The sequence below is a fragment of the Chamaea fasciata genome, unplaced genomic scaffold (genome assembly GCF_029207755.1).
Source record: "Chamaea fasciata isolate MVZ Bird 193981 ecotype frontalis unplaced genomic scaffold, bChaFas1.0.hap1 SCAF_5, whole genome shotgun sequence".
Lineage (NCBI taxonomy): Eukaryota > Metazoa > Chordata > Aves > Passeriformes > Sylviidae > Chamaea > Chamaea fasciata.
This window is the reverse complement of record NW_027094090.1, coordinates 63,869,005-63,892,452: the sequence shown is the minus strand read 5'-3', so window position 1 is coordinate 63,892,452 and position 23,448 is coordinate 63,869,005. Positions and strand designations below refer to the sequence as shown.

Here is a 23,448-nt window from a genome sequence, read left to right as displayed (position 1 = left end):
GCCTTGAACAATCCCAGTGATGGGGCAACTCCAGCTTCTCTGGGCAACCTGTTCCAGTCTCTCACCACCCTCACCACAAGGAGTTTCTTCCTTACATCCAGTCTAAATCTGCCCTCTTTCAGTTTAAATCTGCCACCTGTAAAGATCCATCTGGATGGCATTCCTTCTCATGGGTGTGTCAAATGCACCACTCAGCTCAGTGTCATCCACAAACTTGCTGAGACTATACTTAATGCCATTCTCTCTGACATTAATGAAGATACTAAATAATGCGGGTCCCTGGACAGGGACACCATTCAATACTGGCTGTCTATAACTGGTTGACTGCTGCTGATCCACAGCCCCCGATGTGTTGTCCACCATTATCTGAATTCTAACTGCATCAGAGTGAAGGCCTCAATGTAGGGACACCAAGCCATGAGACGTGAAGCTGTGCATGTCGTGTTCAGAGTCAGCTGGCATTCCCAGGAACCTGGAAGACGTGCACTTCTTCTCCATAGCATGTGGCTCTGAGCTGCCTGCTCTTCTCTGTCCCTTTTTACTGTGTCCCTTAAAATCTCTCTAGCTTTCTTCTGTGCAAAGCACACTTTCTTCTGCTGACTGCCTTCTGGAGAGGGGACCATGCATGCCATTAGCTCCTGGGTATTAAAATCACACCAGGTGCAACTGGTGGGGAAAGTGGAGGGCTGCACCAAGGAAAAGAGTTCTACACAACAGAGCCCCTGTACTCTATGATTATGACTTCAAACTTGCCAACTCTCCCTTCTTTTCCCTCCCTTCTCTTTCCTCCCCTGTTACCATGCAGTTTATTCTGGATCTATTATTGGCTCCCACTTTGGGTTTTTTTTTCCCATACTACCTATATTCACTCAAGGCCAAGCACAATACCATGAGAAGAAGGGGATATCTGTGATGAAAATTCTGAAGATCGTCTCCCACCCTGGCACAAAAAATTCACAGGATCCTTTCCATGCAGAAAGTGAAAATGTGCAGAACTGTCTCTGTCTCTCTCCCTCCACTGAGGGCTGGTCCTGGAAGCCCTGCCGGAGTTTGGGGTTTTTTTCTCAGTCAGGAGGCAGCAGGCAACAGACAAATCACTGTTATCTGTGTGTCTTCCTTTTCAGGAAAGGCTGTGTGTCTTTTTCATTTAGGTAATAACCAGCTTTTGGCAGCACCTTCAGCGCAAACCCAAGCTGCAGATGAGCAGCAGGAGGAGAAGAGTTTGGCTGAGGTTTAACAGCTCATATTCCACTGATAATAGGGGGTTTTCCCAGAGCTCTGCCAAGGCAAGCCGAGTCCAGGGAGCAGGAGGTCAGGAGAGGCAGCATCAGGAAAAAGGGGATTTGTTAAGGCAAGTTTATAGAGAGGGATGAGCAAAGCTGAGAAGGTAGAAGGTACCATGGAAAAGAGAAACGAGATGCAGAGGTGAGGCGAAAGGATTAGAGCAGAGAGAAGATGAAGGAAGAGAATGGAGGATCTGGAAAGCAGCATAAATTTGGACAAAGTTGAGAATGGTCAAAATTTCTAGTGATGGCAGAAAGACTCCAAAGTAGTATTTTTTTAGGAAACAAAATACTAGCTTTCTGCACACTTTGTGCCACCTTGGGGGAAGGGTCAATTACAAGCTCCAAGAAATTCCTGACTGTTATGTGAGTTTTCACACAATTGCAGGGATTTATACTTCTCTCCCTTTTATTTTCTCTCCCACGTGGCAATAGAAGATAAATGAGAGAGCACATACACAAAAAACCCCAACAAACAAAAAAGCAAACAACCAAACCCAACAAAACAAAAGCAAATACCCAGGCTCAAACTCAGCCATGTGTTGTTTGTTAATATATTCAGACTGTTTCAAGGTGCCTTTCCCCAACAAGTCAATTTTAAAACCTCAGTTTTCCCATCTCTTAAAAAAATGATTGAATACAATTTTCCATGTTCACATTGCACATGTGCCTCCCATGTGCTGCTGGATTGTTATACCATTGTGAACTTTTGCCCCACTGGGAGGTCTGTGACCCCCAAAGGAGACTCTGACTTACCTGTGAATGTGATCCCAATCAGATGGGGCTCCACTGTCACTCAGAAGCTTGCTGACTAGCAATAAATATTCATAGAACTGATTAGATGTTAATTGCACAAATCACCACCTCTTCAGCCAACTCCAGGAGCCTTGCTGCCACCCAGCACAGTTAAAGAGGCAGCAGAAAATGTCTCTTCTGTAGGTCCCTTAAGGTCAGTCTGATAGCTCAGATGGAGGTTAAATGACTCACCTTGACACGTCCAGTAACACAGCCACAGCAGTGCTTCCCCAGTTCTGCCCTTGGTGAAGGGCTGTGCTCCTGATAGTGTAGCCCTCAGGAGTCAGGAGCCCAGAGACATCTCTGCAGTCTGTCCTGCCCCCTCCTCCTCACACACGGCTTGTTGTCCAACCCCACAAGGATAGCCCTTCCCTGCTCATCTGTTATGTCTGTTCTTCCCATCCAGACAGTCTTGCCAGGTTCCTTCAGCAAGGTACAGGAGCAAAGCTTGCTGTGCTGGCAGGACATATGGTCCTCACCCTGCACAGGCTGTGCCTTTGAAGGCCCATACATGATGGCCACCTTGCACCATCTCCACTGTCTCCCTGAAGTGTTGGGCTGGCATGTCTAGTGACGGGACTCCCTGTCCCCACAGAAAAGGACAGCTGTCAGACATGAGGTGTCCCCCAGTGGTGTGGCACAGCGGCTGTGGCAGAGGTTGCAGGCTGCTGAAAGGGTGTTAGTACCTTGCATCTTCCTGACATCTGTGCTGCCCCTGCTCTGGAGCTGAGGAGGAAGCCCTGTTCTTGTCAGTACCAACCTTTCCTCACTGACAAGCCACAGACACCCAGCCTCCTCCACCCTTCCTGACTCATTTCTTGCATCCCTCTGCCCCACCATACACAGCCTCCTTGAACTTGGCCCACTAGCACCAGCCTTCAGCAGCAAACTGCTGTCTGTGTAAAGGCTCACACACATGGGAATGTGATAACCTGGGACAGGCAACATTCATCTTCATTGCAGAGAGGCAGCAGGATTGGAAATGGCATGGCAAGATGAGACTACTGCAAGCCCCTGTCACAGGCACTTAGACCAGAGACACTGCAGATGTGACAGCAGTGACACTCCAAGAAATCCTGATCAGGTCTCAACACCTGTCTGCCTGGGCTTCCTCCAGCCCCCCAAATGGGCCCTCTGCCTTGGCAGGCTGGAGTCAGAACTGATCCAGAGCAAGGTGCAGCAGAGAGGCCATGGTGCTTTGAGAGCCATCCTGCTCTCTACCCTTGTGCTTTGGCCTTTCTGTGTAAAATGTATACTAAAAAAAAAAAAAAAAAAAAAAAAAAAGTAAGTTCCCCCGTGGGTCCCTTACCCTCAGGTATTGAGTTGCTTTCCAACCACCAACCGTAAGTGGTGGGAGACAGGAGGAACTGCTCCTGTTGGGCTCAAAATCTTACTGCACCATTCCTACCAGCTCCAATACAGCAGGGCTGTGCTTCTTCTTTCCCTAAAAATGGCTGATCTCAGAGGCAAAAGACTGGCTCCCATCCCTCTGAGGCCATTGCAATAGCCTTCCATTCCTATAGATTTAAGGTATGAGCTGACAAAACTGTTGTCTCCTCTTGGTGGCAATCCCTGCACTGCTGTGGGAGGGGTGAGGTACAAGTGCTCACACACAGGGAGTTAAAAGGCTGGCAGTCCTGGTACATATAACCCTGTTTAGCTGACAGAAAACAGCTCCTTGATTTTCCTGTTGTGCTGAAGGCTGTGTGACACACAGCTGAGCAGTTTCAGGCCTGACAGGAATAGTGTCTAATGGGTGCTCTCACCTTGCCACCGAACGCCATCCTGGCCAACTTGGATGCAGAATCTTGCCTCCAATTGCTCCTGAGCCCCCATCATCAAGAGCATTCAGCCCCTGGCAAAGCACAGGTTCAACTGATGTGCTTTGATCGCTCTCAATCCATAATTCAGTCTAGTGTGCCTCTATTTGTATGCCGTCCTACCCCTCCACCTCACAGAGATTTTCTCTACCTATGCTGTAGTGCATGAAGCTGCTGGCTCTCCTCATAGCTGCTCCATCTCTGTCAATGCAAACAATTTCTGGAATACCTTTTAAAAATGTATTAGCCTTCCAGAAAGGAGCTGATAAACAGGGAATAGGAGGACAGTAAGGAGTGGGGAGGAGGCAGGATGCAGCAATGTGGTCTATTCCACACATCTGCAGTGTTCTCCTCCCAGCCCTTTTATGAAAATAGATGGACATTTATTATGAAAAAGAATGGCTGGGTGTGTGAAGGAATCCTTAGGCAGGCAGGGAATAAGTGTCAGTCTTCTGCATGTATGTCTGTGTGAGCCACACATGCTGCCTATGAGAAATACCTCTACCATCCAGATAGCAATCTATCAGCTTAAGCGCCTGACAGGCTGTGTGTGTGCCTGTGTGCCTGTACCTGTGTGAGCTGCTGCAGCTGCCCTCAGAAAATGTAGGATGGTGGTCAGCAACACGTTCCCTGGTGATGCCATTTGAGTTGCACAAGTTGTTCCTCTCATAAATTTCCAAGGGCTCCAAGAGTGTCTGTCAAAGCACACAGACATGTGTGGGTGGACCCAAGACACCCAGGCCAATACCAAACAGATGGGTACTGAGCAGGCATGAGGTCAGGACTTCACTCAGAGAGGGAGCACGTGTCGTCACTGTTGCTGCAGGGCAACACCACGTACCATTGTGTTCATGGCACTGAGGAGACTGGGGCGTCACATAGCAGAGTTTAGAAATGCATTTTCTCAGCTGGAGCCAAGGAAAGGCAATGGAAACTCAAATTTACTGTCTCACTGCCTCAGTTTCTAGGAGAGGTGAAATATGGTCCAACCCTTCCTGACTCTTGTGGTTAGTTTGATGGATGGAAATTACACAATTGCCTGTCTCTGTGCATTGTTCTGCCTCTCTCAAGTTGTACTTCCCACCCAGTCCCTGCTGGGAGTAATTTTTCTCTGCAGTGTGTTGATATCTAGGGGAAGAAGGGAAGAGAAAGGACATATGCAGCCTGAAGAGAATTAGAAGGGTTGGGGATGAGGAAGAATGGGGAAGAGCTTTGATAGACCCTGCTGTCATAGAAATGATTCAGGTAAACTGTAGGAAGAGCTTAGCCTGGATTCCCTCACCCAACACCAGATTATGGGTAGAATAGAGACTCCAGACTACATTTTGATGGCTTTTGTCACACAAAGTATAAGTCTGAGAAGCACTAGAACAGACATTTCTCACCCCAGTCCTAGGCTTTGGGGCATCTCTCACCAATCAAATGCACATTTGTATTTCTCTTACATATATGGGAGACGAAGATATGGCCCAAGATAAGGGGCCATATTCTGACTTCTCTTCCACTTCTGGACATGAGCCTGCCTCTCTGCACTGAACCCAAAGCAGAAGTGAATGTGTGTGTGCAAGCATGTGTGCTCCAGAGCAGTGGGAAGCAAACTCACTCTGTATCACATCAGTAACAAAGAGATTCAGCGCAGGAGACATTTGCAGGCATGAGCAGAAGAAAACCTTCACGTTCCTTCTCCAGGGTGAGCGCGTGCTTCAACTCTGAGACACACTCCCTGCCTCTTGAAATTAATTCAGCATTCCTGTGGCTTGGGTGAAAAGAACTGGAATGAATAATCGGGCTGTGCTGGCCTTGCTGCAGATTGCCTGGTAGATACAGCCCTCTGCAGGAAGGAAAAAGCCAAGAGACTGCAGCGGTGCTCAAGCTGCTCTGCTGGGCACAGGAACATGATACTCTTATCTCACATCCTCTGACTTTATCATCAAAATGATCACATTACCCTGAGTTTTGGGCTTGTTTTAAGCACTTTTATTTCTCTCTTTACACAGGAGACAAGATGATACCAGACTCCAGATGATACCATTGTATGAAGATGGGAATTAATGCCTCTGTGTGTGTGTGTGTGTGTGTGTGTGTGTGCTGGCGGGGAGATGTATGTACCTCCATTTTTTCATGCCATCTGACTGCATAACTTTCAGATACAAAACCCACGCCTCTGAGCTGCTCAAGCAACCAACCTTTGTTGGGGAGCCATCATCCAGAAGGAGAGATAGTGTTTGGGTTTCTTCCCCTCCTTAGGGAAGAAACCTTGTGTTTGGGAAACCCTTTGTTAGGGAGCCATCACCCAGAAGGAGAGCTAGTGTTTGGGTTTCTTCCCTGTGGTGGTCCATGAGTCTCAAAAAGGAGAGACAAAACACCCAGAGCTGCTGGTACTACAGCATCTCTATGCCCATTTAGTCCTTACGCTGAATGAAGATCCAATATCCTTAATTTTTTAAAATCCATGACTCAGTTACAGAGCGGGGACTTCCCAGGATTACAGTCCTCACAACAGGCTTTAGGAAGGGGGAGAGAGATTTCTTCTTAACTGAGGGCTTTTTATCTTACCTTGACCTCTGTTTTCACAGTAAGTTTCTAAATATTGGTGGCCTCCACCCCCCAACCACTACACATCTGTTCATGGAAGAGAAACCACTGGGGCCTTTCTGCTCTGCAACTGACTGGACCATGCTCAGCTGCTCCAAGAGAACCTGCATGGTCCCTCACAGAAAAATACCCTTGCCTACTGTGATAACAAGAGGGGCTAGAGACACTGTGCAGACATTCCTGTCTCCTTGCAGATCCTGTCTCACATGTCTGGGGCTACTTGGGAGAACCCAAAGGCCGGTTGCTGTTGAGCCTTTCTTTATGTTTGGACATGGGCAACCCCATGCCCACAGTTCTGACAGTCCTCAGTGGATTGCACCCTGTGCCTCTGCCTTCAGTTTGGAAGGGCAAGAAGCAAAGAGGCCAAGTTGTCCTGTCAGTCATCTGCCTGCCAAGTGGGAGGCAGAGGGAACCAAAGCTCCCAAATTTCTTCACTGGAAGAGCCCAGTGTGAGAGGGAAGCTGTCCAATAACCTACACCTTTCTGATGCCAGTGACCAGGTCATGGTTCAGTTTTTGCTGGCAATCTTTTTCTTACGGGCAGAGACCAAATCATAGAAAGGATCCTGTGTGATGCTGGTCCTGGAATTAGAGGAAATGGGAGCAAAAGTAAGATATTTAATGATGGAGAGCAGCACAGACAACCTAACTAGACTAGCACAGAGAGACCACTTATCAAAATGTAGGTCTGGAGATCTGCAGACTCACAGCACAGAATTTAGCTGTAGCTAGAAATTCTCCAGAAGGGACCTTGAAACTCTTTAAAGTCAAGGGGTACCATAGCTGTTAGACTGCAAACATTTCTTTCCACCCCCCTTTTCAAGCTCTGATAAAAGATAACCAAATAAACTTTGTGGCCATTTGTCCCTGGGGCTGAAAAAAGGCAACTTGAGCTTCAAGTTCTTCTCACCGTATTGCCTCAATCCACTCATCACGCTCTGCTGGAGTGGCTGCTGAGATCTTGTAGGACTGATGCTTGCCTTCAACCACCTTCCCATCCCCATCTGTTTTGCAGGCTTTGATCTTCTGCCCTTTGCAGTTGGGATTGAAGAGTTCAAAGCAGTTCTGTCAGAAAGGAAACAAAATGGAGCAGTGGGATAAGACAGGGGGACCAAGGAGACTGCTGCCTTCAACCACAGGTAACAGGCTCAGAGAGCTTCCAGTGGGAAGGAGTCTTCAAAGTGTAACAGACGTTATCTTTCCCCACCCCAAAAATTTCCCTATGAGTTAGATGACCTTCCTTCTTAGATAAACAGACTCCTCCTGGAGGACTGGACACTAAAACCGACTTTATGGAGAGATGGAGCATCAACACTTATCAAAACACCTTCTAGGATCTGTCACTCCGCTCCACTCATGAAAATCCCTCCCCCTTTTAATATGATGCAACATCCTCTTTTCTGCCTGCCACCACACAGATAGAAGGCAGTTTTCCCAGAGCCATGACACATCGAAGAGTGGGTATCCGCAAAAGACACACAGAAGAAATGTGTCATTTCCTGGGCAAGTTCCCTAACACCAACAGTTCTGTTTGGTCTACATGTGCTGTAACTTGTTATGGAGAGTCCCAAGGAGGGAAATTAAACCCACATCTCCTGGTGCAAAATGAGTAGGAAGTTAGCTGTGTGCATTAATCTCTGCCCCCCCCTACACATATGTATACATGGGAAAACATGCAATACAGTCAGCCAAAGGACAGCTCTCTACTCACACCGAAAACGTAAATTAAAAACACAGTCATCTTTATGTGGGGGCACAAGGAATTGCAATGGCACCTTCCCTCTGAGAAGCAAGTAGAGTAGGAGCAATTTGTGTAGAGTAGGAGTAATTTGTGTGCATCTTCTCTTCCCTCCAACCATCTGATAGCCTGTGTTGGCAGACTGCAAACCAGTGGACACTTACTGGCTTTTTGGGATCATCCACCTTCCGGACTGATAGGTTCTCCAAGGGGATAATGCCCAAAGGCTCTTTATCCTGAAGGCAGGGAAACATGAATTAACACCCAACATGCTCCCCCAATCTATGCCACTGTTTAGAACCTCTCTGATTTCCCCAGTATAGGCCTTTGTGGAGGTGACAAGGGCAGAGTAATGCCTCGGGAGACCCCTTCCATTGACATAATGGGAAGTTAAGTCAAGAGGAGACCACAGCTGAAGTGTCCAGCCTCTCTGCTCCTCCAGACAGGAGATGAGGAAACAGCACAGGAGAGAGTGGAGGTGTGAGATCAGTCTGGGAGCACAGGATAAAAGGGGGAGACTTGCCCCCTACCCTCTGCTCCTCCATAACCACCCAGGACAGTTTCCCAACCATGAGTTAAGCCTTTACCGTGGTGAATTCGAAGTAATACAGGCAGTTATCAGTCAGAATGAACCAACGGCGTTTCCAGGTTTTCACACGTCCTCCTAAAGGCAGTGAGGTTCAGAAGCCATTAGTCACACATTTTTCTGGCCTTCCCCCAAGTTCCAGACATGCACACACAGTCACACCCTCCCAGCTCTCCCTGTAGGTGAGCCCCAAGGAGACACTGCATTACCACTGACATGATGCCTTGTGACAGACACACACGGAGCAAATTTTGCTCTGATGGGGCTGGGAATGGTGAGGGATATGTTTCTGAGCCCCTTTTTGAGCAGACAGAGCCTGCAGGAGCTGGGATGAGGGAGCAGGCAGCTGGTTTCAACAGCAGGTGTCAGCCTCAGCCCACAGCAGCAGACAGGAGCAAAGGATGCAGAGATGACAGTAGGTTCCCGGGGAAGATTTGTGGTGGGAGGCAGGCAAACGGGGAGGTCAGAGGAGCTAGGGGAGTCCACCCCCTCACCTAGCTTCAGCAGCCAGCCTTCACGGTTAGGGTTGAAGAAAGTGTGGGTGAGGTCATTGCCATCATCCTCTGGTATGGAGAATGGCTCGTTCTTTATGCTCTCAAACAGATTCTGCCCCACAGCATTGGTGGGGAAGGAGAGAGAGAAAGAGAGAGAGAGAGAGAGAAAGAAAGATTGATTTCTGACAAAGCTTGTACACAACTATCCCAGGTCCATCTGGTCCATCACTCTGTTTTTACAAGGGAAACTGAGTGAAGGGCAGGAGAGCACACAATGAGCACTGGGGGTAAAACAGTCTGCACCTCACAGGGTCTCCAGGGGGGTCACCAGCTCTCTTCTGCATCTTGCATCATAAAATGAGTCTCAGTTTCGAAAACCACAGCCACAAAATGGTGTTTGCATAGCAAGACACGCTGCAGTGACCAAACCCAGCATGTCACAAGTGCTGCTGTGGGTAGTTTTAAGGCACTAGGATGGGACTCAACGCGCCAGAGATGCAGCCCCATTTAGACCCTGGGTTGGTGGCGCCAAATGCTGCCGGGAAGTGGAATGTGGAGACCAGCACCCAGAGCTACATGGCCACAAGGAGGCACATTTCAGAGCCAAACTTTGGCTCGGAGGGGTGCAAAGGATGGCATTCATAACAGCAGAGTGACATGGAGGCAGGTAACTGGCTTTTAAAGGATACTGAAATGTTGTTCACATCATTGTATTTGCCATGATTTATTACACAAATCCCAAGCCAAGGGGAAAAAAAAGAAGAGACTACAGGCTCCTGCAACTTTCCTCAAATTGCCTGAATGAAATGATGCTCTGGAGAAGGATCTAAAGCCTCTACCCTGAGGGGATGCTGCTCAGCAAACCCAGATGTAGGATGTAGGCAGCCCCTTTAACACAAGGCAGAAGTTATTCTGCCCAGGCTGCTTGGGTAAAGGCAGACACATGTAGGCAGGCTGCCCACCTCTACCTTAACTCACAAGGCAGGTCCCAGCCTTTGGGAAAATGCCAGCTGCAGCTTTGCTAATGGATGCATCCCCTGTCTCTTCACCTTTGCTTCTCAGTGGACCCCAGGGGATGACTAAAGGGGAATTCTTCTTACCTTTAAAAGCACTTCTGGCAGGTCCCCTCCATTGTCAATGCCTCTGTTGATGGATACAAACCTTTCAAAGTGGGGTTTGTCTTTCACATTGGGGTTGTGCAGGCTGGTGTTAAGCATGATGATAGAGAAGGAGAGTACATAACAGGTATCTAGCAATGAGAAAGAAAGTCAGGATGGGTTGCACTTGTCTTAGAGGGCAGATCAATCCACACCACAGGTGGCTTGGTTTCTAGACACTGAAGAAGAGTCATCCTCTCACTTGTAGGAGAAGAAGGGAGATGTTCCCTCTGCTAGGAGAAAGAGGGGCACAGTTGATTTCCTATGATGGAAGTGATTCCATGCCCTCAGGATAATGGGGCAAGTTGGGCAGATGCAATCTAATAATGGCTCTGCCAGCAGGAAAGTTTCTGCAGATCTACATCTGTCAGTGCTATCCCTGCTGTGATGTGGTAATACCTCATGTGAGGCTGGGAGCCCTTCCCCAGTCTGCTGCCCATCAGGAGGGCCTGGAGCACAGTAGCAAAAGGAGGACTGCAGATGCTCAGTTTATTGAAAAGCTTCACAGGAACTGGGCTGCTTCCTTTAGCGTAAGGGGAAACACACTTCCAAGTGATGCTGCCTGTGCTTTGTGAATGGAAAAGGAAGGCTCCTCTCCCTAGCAAAGAGCATAGCTCAGTTTTAATGGCCTTCTCCCCATAACTACCTGTGGACTGGAACACTCCTGGGTTACACTTGCAGTACCAGTTGGCAAAGGCCTCCATCATCCGATCAATCTTCTGCGCCTCCCCAGGCAGACGGAAGCTCCAGAGGAACTGTCTGTCAGGAGCAGAGTGTCAGAGCATCAGTCACATAGTGTCCAGGGCACATTGATGCCTCCCCTCAACCCATGGAACACCCTGAAGATAAGTCATCCCATCACAATGGGGAGACAACACAGGGCATGGAGTAGGAGCTCTGCTCCTCTCTAGAAATTGCCTGGATACATCAGCCTCAAACACCCTAAACACAGGAAGCAGAACTGAGCCTCCCAGAAACCACAGCTCTGCTTCCCTAATGAGAGCCCTGCAAGGCAGCAGAGACCTCAGGAGTAAGAGTCCTGCCAGGGGGCAGCCTGTAATATAACAAGGTGCCCTAAAACAGAGCCACTTTTTTATTTACCTAACAGGCACTGAGGATAGATATTTCTTGCTGCCAAAAATAACTTTTTTCATCCCCCCAGACACTGAAATCACACTGACCCACTTTTCTGCACGTGGGAAATCCAATCAAGGGACCTGAGCAACTGTTGACACCTCACAGAGTAACAGCCCTGGAGCCAACACACACAGCAGGGCCTTGAGAAACTCCCATTTCAGCCCAAGAGGGCCTCCTGACCTTCTTGGCTGGTAAGACTCAGTGGCTGAGCATGTCCCAGCACTGTCCCCTGAACCAGGCACACTCACTCACCTCAGTGCCTGCACCAGGTTGAGGTTGGCAAACTCGTGACATGCCACAAAGGCCTGGAGGATCTGAATGTTTGTGGGGTCCCTGGGAGAGGATGGAGGGAAAAGGTCAGAAGAGTGCTTTGACCTTGCTCATTCTGGATGTCCCTTGGTGTGACAACACACACCTGGCTCCACCCCTGTCTCACTACCAAGAAGCAGCCAAGGTGCACATGCCAGTCTGGGATGACTGATCCCATTACAGGCACAAGAAAAGGCAGCCTATACAGCCAGCCTTAGTCACACTTCGAAGACCCTCCCAGGGATGTCCTGCTCACCCAGCCCACTGTAGATGAAGATATGTTCAGTCTTGGCACCTGGATGAGGTCTGCCACAGGTCATCCAAAATGGTAGTTCAGAGGGGCCAGGCAGGAGAGGGCCTCCAAGGGGTCTCCTCATCCTGGGTTGCTCACCTCCCACCCAGGTAATCTCCAATGGCTGTCTTGTTCAGGCCTTCACCCTTGTGGAGGAATCTGGCAATCTCCTGCAGGTCTGAGGACAATACCTGGTGCTCGATCAGGTACTGGATCCCCTGGGAAGGAGAAACAAGACAGAGAAATAAAACAGCTCTGTGGTCTAATAAGGAAGTAGGATGCCAACATTCTGATATCAGCCTTCCTTAGCTTTGATGGATTTGCTCCTCTATTATTCCCCAGCCCCTTCATGGGAGACAACAGCCACATTCTCATTATTATTCAATCCCTCTTCATCCACTATGAGTTGTTAGTCCCATTTTCATTTAATCCCTAGATTTGGCTAAATGTTTCACTGGGATGGAAACTCAAACAAACAAAATAGGGCAATGTAGATTTAAAGTCCAAAAAGAAAAAGTCAAAATAATAAATTTTAATATTTTCAATCAAAATGTCATAGTGCTCTGTTCCTAAATGTCTTTTTAATATAAATTAACTTAACTTAAAAGAAAAATTGTTTGTTTAAAAAAAGGCATAATAAAAAAATGTACTCAGACAAAAATATGGGCTTGAGACAACTTGAAACAATTTTTTCTTAGATTTTTCTTCTATGCCACAGAACAGAGAAGTCTGAAATCTTTTCAGCTTCATCCCTCCTAGGCAATAAGGCTGGAATATGCTTTTTAAGGAATACAGAGGTTGTGAGTTGGGTTGTGCAAAGAGTCAACATCCTATTTTAGAGAAAATGTCATGATTTTTAAAGCCAGAGAAAAAGCTGAGGCTTTTTTCAAAAGATTCTTGACAGTATCTAATAATGCTACAGTTCTCCAAACCACATTGCAATTCTCCTTGCAATATACAATAAAGGAATGAAAATTGTTTTAGATCCATCAAAATGTTCTACTTCAATAGAATCATTTCACTTTCCCTTGCAATATACATGAAACTATTTTTAAAATGCCCCAAAGAAAAAGCAGTTTTAAAAGAAGAAATTGAAATTTTTGTGAGATTTTTTTCCACTCTATTTTCATTTCTTTTTCCCACGATGGATTTTCAGTAAGATCAATTTAATTTTGAAAAGCATTGCAGTGATGATGGGGTCCCATTTTCCAGAAAAAAATGTTTCTCCCCAAAGATTTTTATCAGCCAGATTCCTATTGCTTACCTCCGCTATCCTCAGGAACTTTCCATGCGATCTTGGATATAGGAACACATTTATAAGTATCAGCATTGCATGGGTGGAGTTTAACCTTAGAAAGGAGGGGCAAAGAAATTTCCTTGCATTGCAGCACCTCCCACTCTATAGCAGGTAGCAAGAGGGAGGCAATAATCAGAGACCTGCATAATACAGGCACAGAGTATACAACATTTTGACCAGTCTGATTGGCATTGAACTCATAAAGCTAAACTGGTTTGGGCTTAGAATTAGTTTGGGTATTCCTGCACAGCATGGCAGAGAAAGATGTCTCAGGGGCTTCAAACCAAGGTCAGACAGAAAAGCAAAATAAAACCAACTCTCACACAGCCTGTAATACTGATTATCACTGCTCTGAGATAGCTCCCACTGGCACATGGATGCCCAGGGGACTGGAAAGCTGGGGTGTGAGCACTGGGGAAGGCATTTTGATGCTCTCTGCAGGGCACAGGAGAGGCATGAAAAGCTGTCATGCAGAGCAGCAGCCACCCAAGATGTTAGCTGATGATCAGCTATCGTTTGACCACAGATTGTGGTTTACCTTGAAGAGCTCAAAAAGTGCTCTGCCAGTGAGGAGGAAGGAAGAGAGAACTGCCTCACATCTTCTCTACTTAATCATGATGGTTTTAGAGCTTTCTGAAGAGGGCTGAAGGCTGTGGAGTCTTGACACCACTGGTCAGAGCCCCAGAAAGTGGAAAAGCTATGTTTACTCCACAATTCAACCAAAACTGCTTCCAAAATGACAGGGGCCTTCTGTCCTCTTCTGTTCTCAATGAGCCAAGGAACCTGACACACTCTCAAAACTTATCACCTTTTTCTAAGTTCATCCTCCTCTATCACATTTAACAAGCTCCTAGCCTCTCACAGTCAAGAAGGGCTGTGCTGAAGGAAATTTGGTTCCCACGGCATGCTGGCAGTGTTAAACCATTCTCCCTTTACTTCTCTTAGGTTGGGGTTGAATCGTGTGGCGTGGCCTCTAAGCCCATGATAGGAGGAGGCAACACAGCTTGGTCACATCAGAAGACCTCAGTCAGGGGCAGGGTGGAGGCTGCTCCCATCAGGGGCCTTAGTGAGGTAGGAATCCATCCCCACAGTCCCCGGCCATAGTTCCTTTGATATCAGTGGCTGCAACTGAAGAGCAGCCAGCAGAGGCTCTTCCTCCTAGCTTTATCCTCACTGGTGAAATTAACAAATCCTACCTTTTCAGGATCCATGTTGAATTTCTTCCGGCCCAGGGACAGAATTTTATCTGTCTGTGACAGCTTGCTGCAAACACAAAAAAGAAGGAAAAGTCAATTTTAGAATAAAGGACCATGTCATTTCATTCACAAGGTGAGATATCTCAAGGACAGTTGTCTGACTATCCAGGAATAATGAGAAATCTAGGAGGATAGAAGGGCTTCATTTCCCTGCCCATTTCCCTCCTGGCCTCATTTCCCTGCCCTTGCTGTGAACCAAATCCTAACAGTGTTTTTGTTTTCTCAACTTAAAAAGAGAGACTTCGTAAGCAAAGGAATACTCATTCCACTTGCCTGGTCTGCTCTCCAGGATTATTGTCTGCCTCTTGTTTCTCCTCTGCATGTTGGAAACATTCAATCTCTGCAAACACCTCAGCAATCTCCTCCTTCAGCTTCTGCAAAAGAAATCTCAGGAAGATGAAGGCAATGGAGGGAAAAAGAGCAGACACTGTAAGGAAGCATAAGAACATGTCTTACTTCTTCCCTCAGTCATAGGAAAAGGACAGGTCAGGTGGTCATGACCAGCCAACGATGCCTATGAAATGGGCACTGCCCTGGAATGACCCTGCTGGATTCCAGATGAAAACAACTGGAAAGAGAGACAGAAGGATGTTCTCATGCCTATTGTCAATCAAGATTGGAAAAATCAAGCTTAATCAATGTGGAGAGTGTCAGAGAACTCACCCCACTGTTGATTTCAGTTCCTCAAACAATGTCAGATACAAGAATCCTTCCACTGTGCCCATTTCTTTTGAGCTTTTATTTTGCGTAGCCCTACTACACATTCAGGAACGAAGAAGTGGAACTAGTAACTGTGAGATCAATATGAACCCATGAAGTGGCTGTATTGTGAAACACAGAATTTTTCATGTATCTGTCATTTAAATACCACTGAGCAGATAACTCTTCAGGTGGAGAAAAAAGAGAGGAGGAGTAAAGGTAAAGTAGTTACTGCCAGATTTTAAAAAATCAATTGTGGAATTCACTTTCCTTTAGGTTCAAGACAGACCATGGCTGCCTTGGCTGGATATTGTGTGTTACCATGGAAATGAAGGTGTCTATATCTCCTTGCTTCCATCCTGCAGTTATGTTCTACCTCAAAGCCAAAGTGCATCATAGATCTCTTCCAGGAATCACCCAAATTCTTCCCCATACCAACCAAAACAGGCAGGGCAAGAAGGGTTATTTTATGACAGATCCTTTCTCATCAAGGACTGAGGATCTGGATGGAGCACATAATCAGATAGAGAAACTGAATTTCTGCAATATGCCATAATTTAAAAGACCTTCTGGGTTTCAGTTTTGCTCTGGCTACCTTCTGTTGTGCTTCATTGGTCCCCAGAGCTGTGAGTGTTCCTTACTAAATTTTAAGTGTTGCACAAATGTAACAGAGCCATGATCTCAGCTCGTGACCTTCAAATGATTATCAATTTTGTTATTTTATTCACTGCTATCTTTTGGCAGTGTTACTGGCAAGTCAAGACCCATCCTCTTTTCTTCTCCCTCCCCCTTTCCCCAGATATGCCCCCAGGTCTTTGTGTTTAAGGGTACTGATAGATAAATTCTGAAAAAAATCCCCTGGGGAAAATGTCTCTTGTTCTAAGGCACTCTTTCCCCCTAAACTCACTCTGCTTCACCAGACATTGCGTACCCCATTGCTTTATGGCTTTGGGTTTTAAAGCATGGGTTTGTGCAGTATAGCAACCTTTCTCTGTCTACAGAGGGCAAAAAAATGAACTCCTGTTCAAGTATCCTGCTCTTACAGTGCCCATCGCCTGTTCTGAAAACTGAAGAGAGACAAACCACACACAGGCAAATCCCAGGCACATACATTCCTAATCTGTTTTTCCAGGGGGGACAAGAGACCATTCTGGTTTGCAGCAGAGAGAGGAGATCTGGAAGTCTAAGAAGTAATATGTAGTTTGGCTTAATGCTTTACTCTATGCCAGGAAACATTGCAGCTATTCCCTAGGCATCTGGCCAGCTTCATGTTGTGGAAAAATCTGTCCAAGTCCAACGATTCAGTGCTATAAGCTCTCAAATGGGAAACCACATTTCATGGTGGAGGCAGAATAGAATAGAAAGGGCACAGCACCATGCAAGACTGTGGCACAGTCTTAGTGACTGAATTTGAATCTGTTACTTTCAGACATTTTAGGAGCCACTGGAGAAATGGCTGAGTCTGCTAAAAAAAAAAAAAAAAGAGAAAAGCAAGTTCAGCCACAAAAACTTGTGTGGAAGGTCCTGCCCTGAGACCTCTTCAAAGAGACAGGATCCTTCACGGAGAACTTGTTAGAGGTCCACAAAGCAAACAAAAGTTTGATGAACACAGGGGGATGCTGCAGGTAACTAGGACTGATATGCCATTAGCAGGTAATCAGTAATTAAAAAGAATCATAAATGCTGAGCCAGATGCCTGCCAGTATGACTGAATGACGACATTTCTTTAATCCTAAATATGCAATCCCAGCTCATCACTGCTCATAATCTGACCAGCCTTTTTCAAATATGCCATTAGGGCAGCTGATGATTCCCGAAGCACAGAGTACCACAGGCTGGATGTAACCAGGTGGCAAACAGGCCAGGGCAGCCTGAAGTTTAAAACTGAAGTTGGATCACGACAGAGAAAATGCCTCCTGTGCAAGAGCACTTCTGCATGGCCTGGACTGCTATGCAAAGATGCTCCTTGGTGAAGGCAGATTTGAGAAGGCTAGGCAGGCACAAGGGACAGGATGGTCCTTACCTTAATGTCATCCAAAAGCTCCTGTTTGTGCTTCCTGATTTTCTCTATTTCAGCCTCTTCAGCCCCACTCAAGCCAGTTGATTCTGAAAGAATGAAGATTCCTGTGAAAACTCTACTGGAGCCAACATATCATGGAAAAAGCTGCCCCAACCTCTCAGCACTTAGCTTCTCCTAGGGTCATGCCACAGCAACTGATTTCTGTGTTTCAGCATCTGTGCTCCCTGCTGTTGCAACCACTGCACCTCACCTTTGCCTTGCAAATGGTTCTCAGTCCAGAATGTGCAGCACAGACCATAACCCCCCCTCATTGCAGCCAGAGGCTCTGCACAGCCCTCTCAGCTGACCCTGCAGACATCCACTGCCTGTTCAGCCAATTCGGCTCACCCTGCGCATGGTGAAGAGGTCTCACTAAATGCTCTCTGGTGGCTGTTATGTCAGTCATCTTTAGGTACTGAAAATCTATGACCTAAATACTTCATCTACATCCAAACCCCCAAGAAAACCACTGGCTTCATGAGCTGATCTGCCATAGATAGAGTCAGAAATAGCTTAAGAGAGAAAACTGAGGTTTTTCAAGTAGGAGGGCAGGATCTGGGGGATGAAAGCCCTGCTGAAGAAGAAATGTCTCTGGGTGTCTGTTGTTCTGTGAATAGCAGAAAATGCAGAGATATGAGTAGACTTCCTTGTAAAGTACAGGAAATTAAACAAATAGCAGCAAAGTCAAGGCAACCACAATATGATTCATAAAAGACCTAAAAAAATTGGGGTGACAGTGCTGCTGCTAACTATAATCCAGGTGAAACATAGCCTCACCAGCAAGGAGAATGAGAAGGCTGCAGCCCTAGAGAGGAGACAAAGCAGAAGGTGAGGCCCCAGGAAAAAAGCAGAGCTTGCAGAAGGCTGAGAGCACTGGAGTTCACTGGTGAACTTGCAGACGGGGTCCTTGTTGCATCTAAACACTGCAAGATAAAGCCAGGAAGCCAGGTCAAGCCACTGGATGCCCTGCTCCACTGTATCACAAGACAAAATCCCCTGGGCTTCCTGTCTTTCCAGAAAAAGGGGAAGTAGCACCAGTTGCATTGGAAATTCTCTTAGTGTGGATCTCACATGCAAAACAACTGCTATAAATATGAGTGGAAGAAAAAAAGACAGAAGGAAAAGCAACAAGGGCAACCATCTTAGTATGCGTCTTTCCTGTCATGGCCACAACAGCTCAGAAAGACCCACCTTCCTCAACCCTAATCTTTCCTCCATCCTCCTGGCTGGTTGGGTTTCCTTGTGTTAAATATGTTCCTGTTACTTTTCTCAGGCTGCTGTCTCTCTCCTGCCACTCTTACTGATGGTTTCAAGCATTGCATTCCCTGGGGAGAAGCTGCTGAGTCTGTGGGAGCACTGGAAAAGGGGCCAGCATGAAGCCAGGCTGGGAAGGACCCACGTGCCCTCCCAGCCTTGCAAGCAGCCCTTGTGAAGAGCAGCACGGAGTGGACAGATTGATGAAGCCAGTCAAGAGGGAAGCAAAAAGGCATCAAAAAGCTCACAACAGCCAAGTCTGCAGGTGAGGGGAAAACCAAAGCAGTAAGGAAGGTTAACAAACAAAAAACAAACAAATGAAAAGAAACCACAAAGAAAACCAACCAGAAACATGCAGTGACTCTGGTACTTGTTAGGTGGGTTGCTGATCTCCCTTTGAATGTCAGCCCCGTGCCTCTGAGCAGTCCCCAGGCCCTTCAGATTAATTTATGTATCCTGCAATTGTGGTACCTGCAGGAGATCAGGCTGGCCTCTCACTCTCTCCAGCTGTATCTTTCTCATTCCAGTCAAGGCTTGTTATTGTGAAATCACTGGGGTGAATCCTTGACAAATTACAACTAACACCTTTTGCCCTGTACTTCTTTCCACAAAAGCACCATAGGAGGACAACCCTGAGGAACCTTACCTTCCCCCACCCCATCAGCAAACTCGGTGGTGGGGCTGGTTGCTTTGCTTCAGTGATTCTGTGTCTATTAAAGCAGCCTAAAGCATCTGAAAGACTCATGAGGCTCCCAAAGGACACCATCTCACCCACATGACCCCCAACAAGGCTGTAAATAACACAGTCCCTTTCCTCCTAAACATCTGAAAACCCCAACTCCCCACTGCCCAGTTTGTCAGAATGAGAAAAGTGTGGGAAGGGCTGTGTGTGTGGAGAGGGCATGGGAGAAAAAGAATGAGTCATGAAGAAGGGGAAGGAATCAAGGGGTAAAAAGTAGGAAAGGGTGACACAGTTTGGGAAAAAATGGATGGATCAAACTCTTAGGGCAACTTAGACTGAGCTGCAGAGAGGGTTTTTGTCAGGTTCCTTATACAGCTTAAGTCCTTGACCGCTTTAGAAAATGGTCCACGCCTTGTCAAAGTCCTCAGTACCACCTCAGTTCTACTTCCCTCTAGGACTAGGTCAGGACACAGATGAAGCATAGCCCTGGTCAGGGTTCTCTGCACAGGGGGAAATTTCACCCTGATAAAGAATGCACCAGAAAACCACCCACAGGTTTCAGAAAGATGCTGTCAGCCCAACCAACACTGAAGTTTTCTAGTTCAGACACACAAAAAGTGGCTAGTACCCTCTCCAGAGAGGGCATTAGCTTGTTGTTTGGAATTTATTTTCAGAGAGCAAATTTTGAAAGGAAAGTGCATCATAAGCACATTTGTGGGTCTTACACCTGCTCCTGAGGTTGTTTCCCCACTCTCAGGGCAGACCCAGATAGAAAGACCTGCCAGTTCTTCACGAACTGACCAGGACTGTATTTTCAGTGCTGTCACTCAAAACAGGACACAGACTTCAGTTCCAGTTCTGGTGGCTTATGCCTTCAGCCTCCCCATCCAGATAGCAGGTCGGAGTTACCCAAACATCTGGGTACTTGTGTGGCCAGCAGGGAGTTCTGTGTTTGCTGGTTTCACTTCCCATTGCAAAGGGCTGTGCTGCACCACCCAAGTATAAGGCTTTCAGTCCCATGGAAAATTATAGGAATAGGGAGATGGCTTTTGAAGCACAGAGGTAAGTGGGAATTGACCACCCAGGAGAGCTGGAAGGATGAACTGCAGAAGTAGCAGGGGAAGGTTATGAAGAATGATTGTATCTGGGCCACTGCTGCCATGTGTTACACACTCATGGTAGGACAGCAAACGTTCATCAGGCCCATTTGCAAGGCAATGGAGGGCTTTGAGTGTCACTACTAAAGGGTTTGGGCACCTCCACCCACAGCAGCACAAAAACAGAGGAGCCTGATGGGCAGCTTGTGCCTGAAGGAGGCTCTCTGATAGAAAAATTTCACCTGGAATTCCTTTTCTTTTTTGATATGGATGCTGTGTCATCTCCAGCACAGACCACCACCTCCACAGCCAGGTACCAGTTTAGTAGCAGGGAGATGACAGAAAGCCTTCAGTCCTCAATTCCCTCCAGCCATGTGTGTCTCCCTCCTACAGCCACTCCACAGTTCTCCGCCAGCTTGTGTCAGAAGAAATTCAACATAAATCCCAACAGGTTTAATTTGCACATTCCAGCTACCAAGGGAAAGCTGGGAAGAAGAATTTATGTCGTCTACTGGGCCCCTTATCACATGTGACGACTTATATTCATCCTTCAGGATAGCTTCCTGTGACTTTTGACTACAGCTCTAACCCCACACATCGCAGCACAGGATACCACAGTACCAGTCTGCTCTTCCATATTTCACACATCCAGCTCAAGGGCTTGGCAAACCAGCTCTGTGGCCTCATTCAGACAGTCCTGAGAGGGTTCTCAAGGAAGCTGGAAGAGGATGCACGTTGCAGGGAGAGCAGCTCCCCAAGGCATCAAGTCTTACTTGCAAACAGATGTGTACCTAATGGGCCCATCACGTCTCCAGGTCGGAGTGACCCCAGAGACAGGTGTACACGCACCTCTGACCTTCAGGACAATCATGCTACAACTGAGAAATTCCAAATGCATTCAGCGATCACTGGAAAATTGTTTCTGGTGGCAGCCTTGGCTCCCAAGGGAGTTCAGCATCAAATAAAACCACCTTCTCACCCAGCTGTGGAATGACAGGATGGGATTAAGCAAAAACATCAGCCAGAGCCAGCACATCTCTTCAGGCACTGCCTGTCTCCAGGCTCTGCCTCTACCCAGAACTGAGCAAGCTGCCCCAGTTTCTGTTGAAGGCACATTCCAAAATAAATAGCAAAATATGAGTTATCCCTCCTCCTGCCCAGTTTGTCCTGAAGAAGCTTTGTCCACAGCTTTTTTGCTTTCACGTAGTGAGGGTTGGGTGATCAGAAGAGACCCATTTTCACCAACATTCAATACCAGTCAGATGCTGGTAAGAACTCAGCTCTTACAGGTACCACAATTTCCCTGGCAAGTAAGGCTGGAATGTGGTTTGAGCTTGCCCTTTCCTTGTCTACACACCTCAGAGCTAAAAAGTGCACAACTGTTGTTGAAACTGGGCATTGCTTTTTGCTTTCACTCTGTGCTCCATATCCTATACACAAAAGCCTGAGGGGACAGAGTCAGAACGAGAAGAGACATTGCAAGGTGATTCTTTTTCTTCCTCTGTTCAGCCTGTTCCCACTCAGCTCTCTCTGCTGGCTTTGCACAGACACACTCAAGAGCTTCCTCAGCCAGAAGCTGGAAATGTTCAGTCTGGTGGTGTGCCTTTCCCTGCTGAATCCCAACCATTTTATCCACCACCTGCCAAAGCAGGAAATAAAACCTAAGTTCTCTCTCAGTTCCTCAGATGTGGTTTATTTCCTTTCACTCACATTTTCCCACTGAGATTATTTCAGGACCAGGCAGGCCCACCTGTAGATCACTTGGAGCTTCTAGAACCCTAATAGTTTACCTCTAACATGGCCATAATACTCAACTGCATGGGAGACTCTGCAAAGGGAAACCAGCTTCTGGGATCTGTAGGGAAACACCACAGAGGAACTTGCCAGAGTTGTATGAAGTGCAGCCAAAGCCTACGAGTGCTCACCCCAGGTGTCACATACACCATTGGCACCGAGCAGTCAGTTCCCAGCTCAGCCCAGCATCACCAGCCCAAGGAATCAAAGCAGCAACATTCTCAACACAAAAGCCATTCAAACCAGTGGGGAAACTTCTCCTGATGGGAAAGGACAACAAGTAAAATAAACCCATGCCTAATGCTGAAGACTGACAAGCAATTAATTGTACCACCAGGGATCTTCCAGCATGTCATTCCTCCAGTCACCAGCCGCAGCATCCACTCTGGCTGCTGGGATTTCATGGTGTGCTCTGCTCCATCAAACTGAGTGCACAGCCCTCATCCCAAAAAAGGCACACAATGTTTGAGTCTTACCAGCAGGACAAAGGTCCATCCTGAAGAGCACGATATATTTTCAACAAAAGTGGTGCTCCTCCCAGTATTCGGCTTGTTCAGATGCTTCACAGAACTGAAAACAACTTGGAGCCAGCGAACAAGAGCGCAGCAGCTTTGGGCGGGGCGGGTTCTCCCGTAACTCCTCCTTCCTCTCCTCATCCTCCGCCCCGATCACATGTCACAAGCTTGTAGCAGTGCCGGAAACCGTGTGCGTGTTTCGATGAGCTAACAGGGGCTCATTGGCTACTTCTGAAATGTAAATACCCAAATCCATTTCCATCCCAGCAGCTTTTTGGGAATCTCAGTTTGAGGAGACTAAAATGAGTGGTGAGAGGCTTTTGTCTGAGATACTCAGAGGAGAGAGGGGGAAAAAGGAAGTTCTTGATTCAGAAAATCCATCTGATTGGGGAAGTGGTTTCATTTTAAAGGGGAGATTCTTCCTGTGTTAATTCTGCAGCAGGTTGGGGTGGGAATGAACACTCCGGAATTGGAGGATGGTTGATGGAGGGGAGAATAAAGTAGTCAGGCTCTTCTGGCTCGCTCACTGCTCAGTGTCACTTTAAGTCTTGCTCCTTCCCCCCCCCCCCCCCCCCCCCCCCCGAACAGAC

The 23,448-nt window shown here is 47.1% G+C and overlaps 1 protein-coding gene across 3 annotated transcripts; it reads right to left on the bottom strand.

The window, feature by feature from the left end:
- Positions 1-5,852: 5,852 nt before the first annotated feature.
- CYTH4 (cytohesin 4) lies at positions 5,853-22,853 on the bottom strand. Of its 3 annotated transcripts, XM_066184062.1 has the most exons (13): positions 22,820-22,853; positions 17,481-17,563; positions 15,032-15,132; positions 14,699-14,765; positions 12,305-12,423; positions 11,857-11,937; positions 11,114-11,226; positions 10,411-10,559; positions 9,311-9,422; positions 8,818-8,894; positions 8,395-8,466; positions 7,403-7,557; positions 5,853-7,074 (listed from the first exon to the last, which is right to left on the bottom strand). In XM_066184062.1, exons 1-13 carry the CDS (start codon positions 22,836-22,838, stop codon positions 7,002-7,004), a joined length of 1,221 nt encoding a protein of 406 aa, XP_066040159.1. In that variant the 5' UTR covers positions 22,839-22,853; the 3' UTR covers positions 5,853-7,001. The 3 variants fall into 3 exon arrangements, with proteins under 3 accessions (XP_066040159.1, XP_066040157.1, XP_066040158.1); XM_066184060.1 differs by lacking the exons at positions 11,857-11,937; positions 15,032-15,132; positions 17,481-17,563; positions 22,820-22,853 and having other exon boundaries at positions 14,699-14,762; XM_066184061.1 differs by lacking the exons at positions 14,699-14,765; positions 15,032-15,132; positions 17,481-17,563; positions 22,820-22,853 and having other exon boundaries at positions 11,114-11,222; positions 12,305-12,391.
- Between the last annotated feature and the right edge of the window lie 595 nt (positions 22,854-23,448).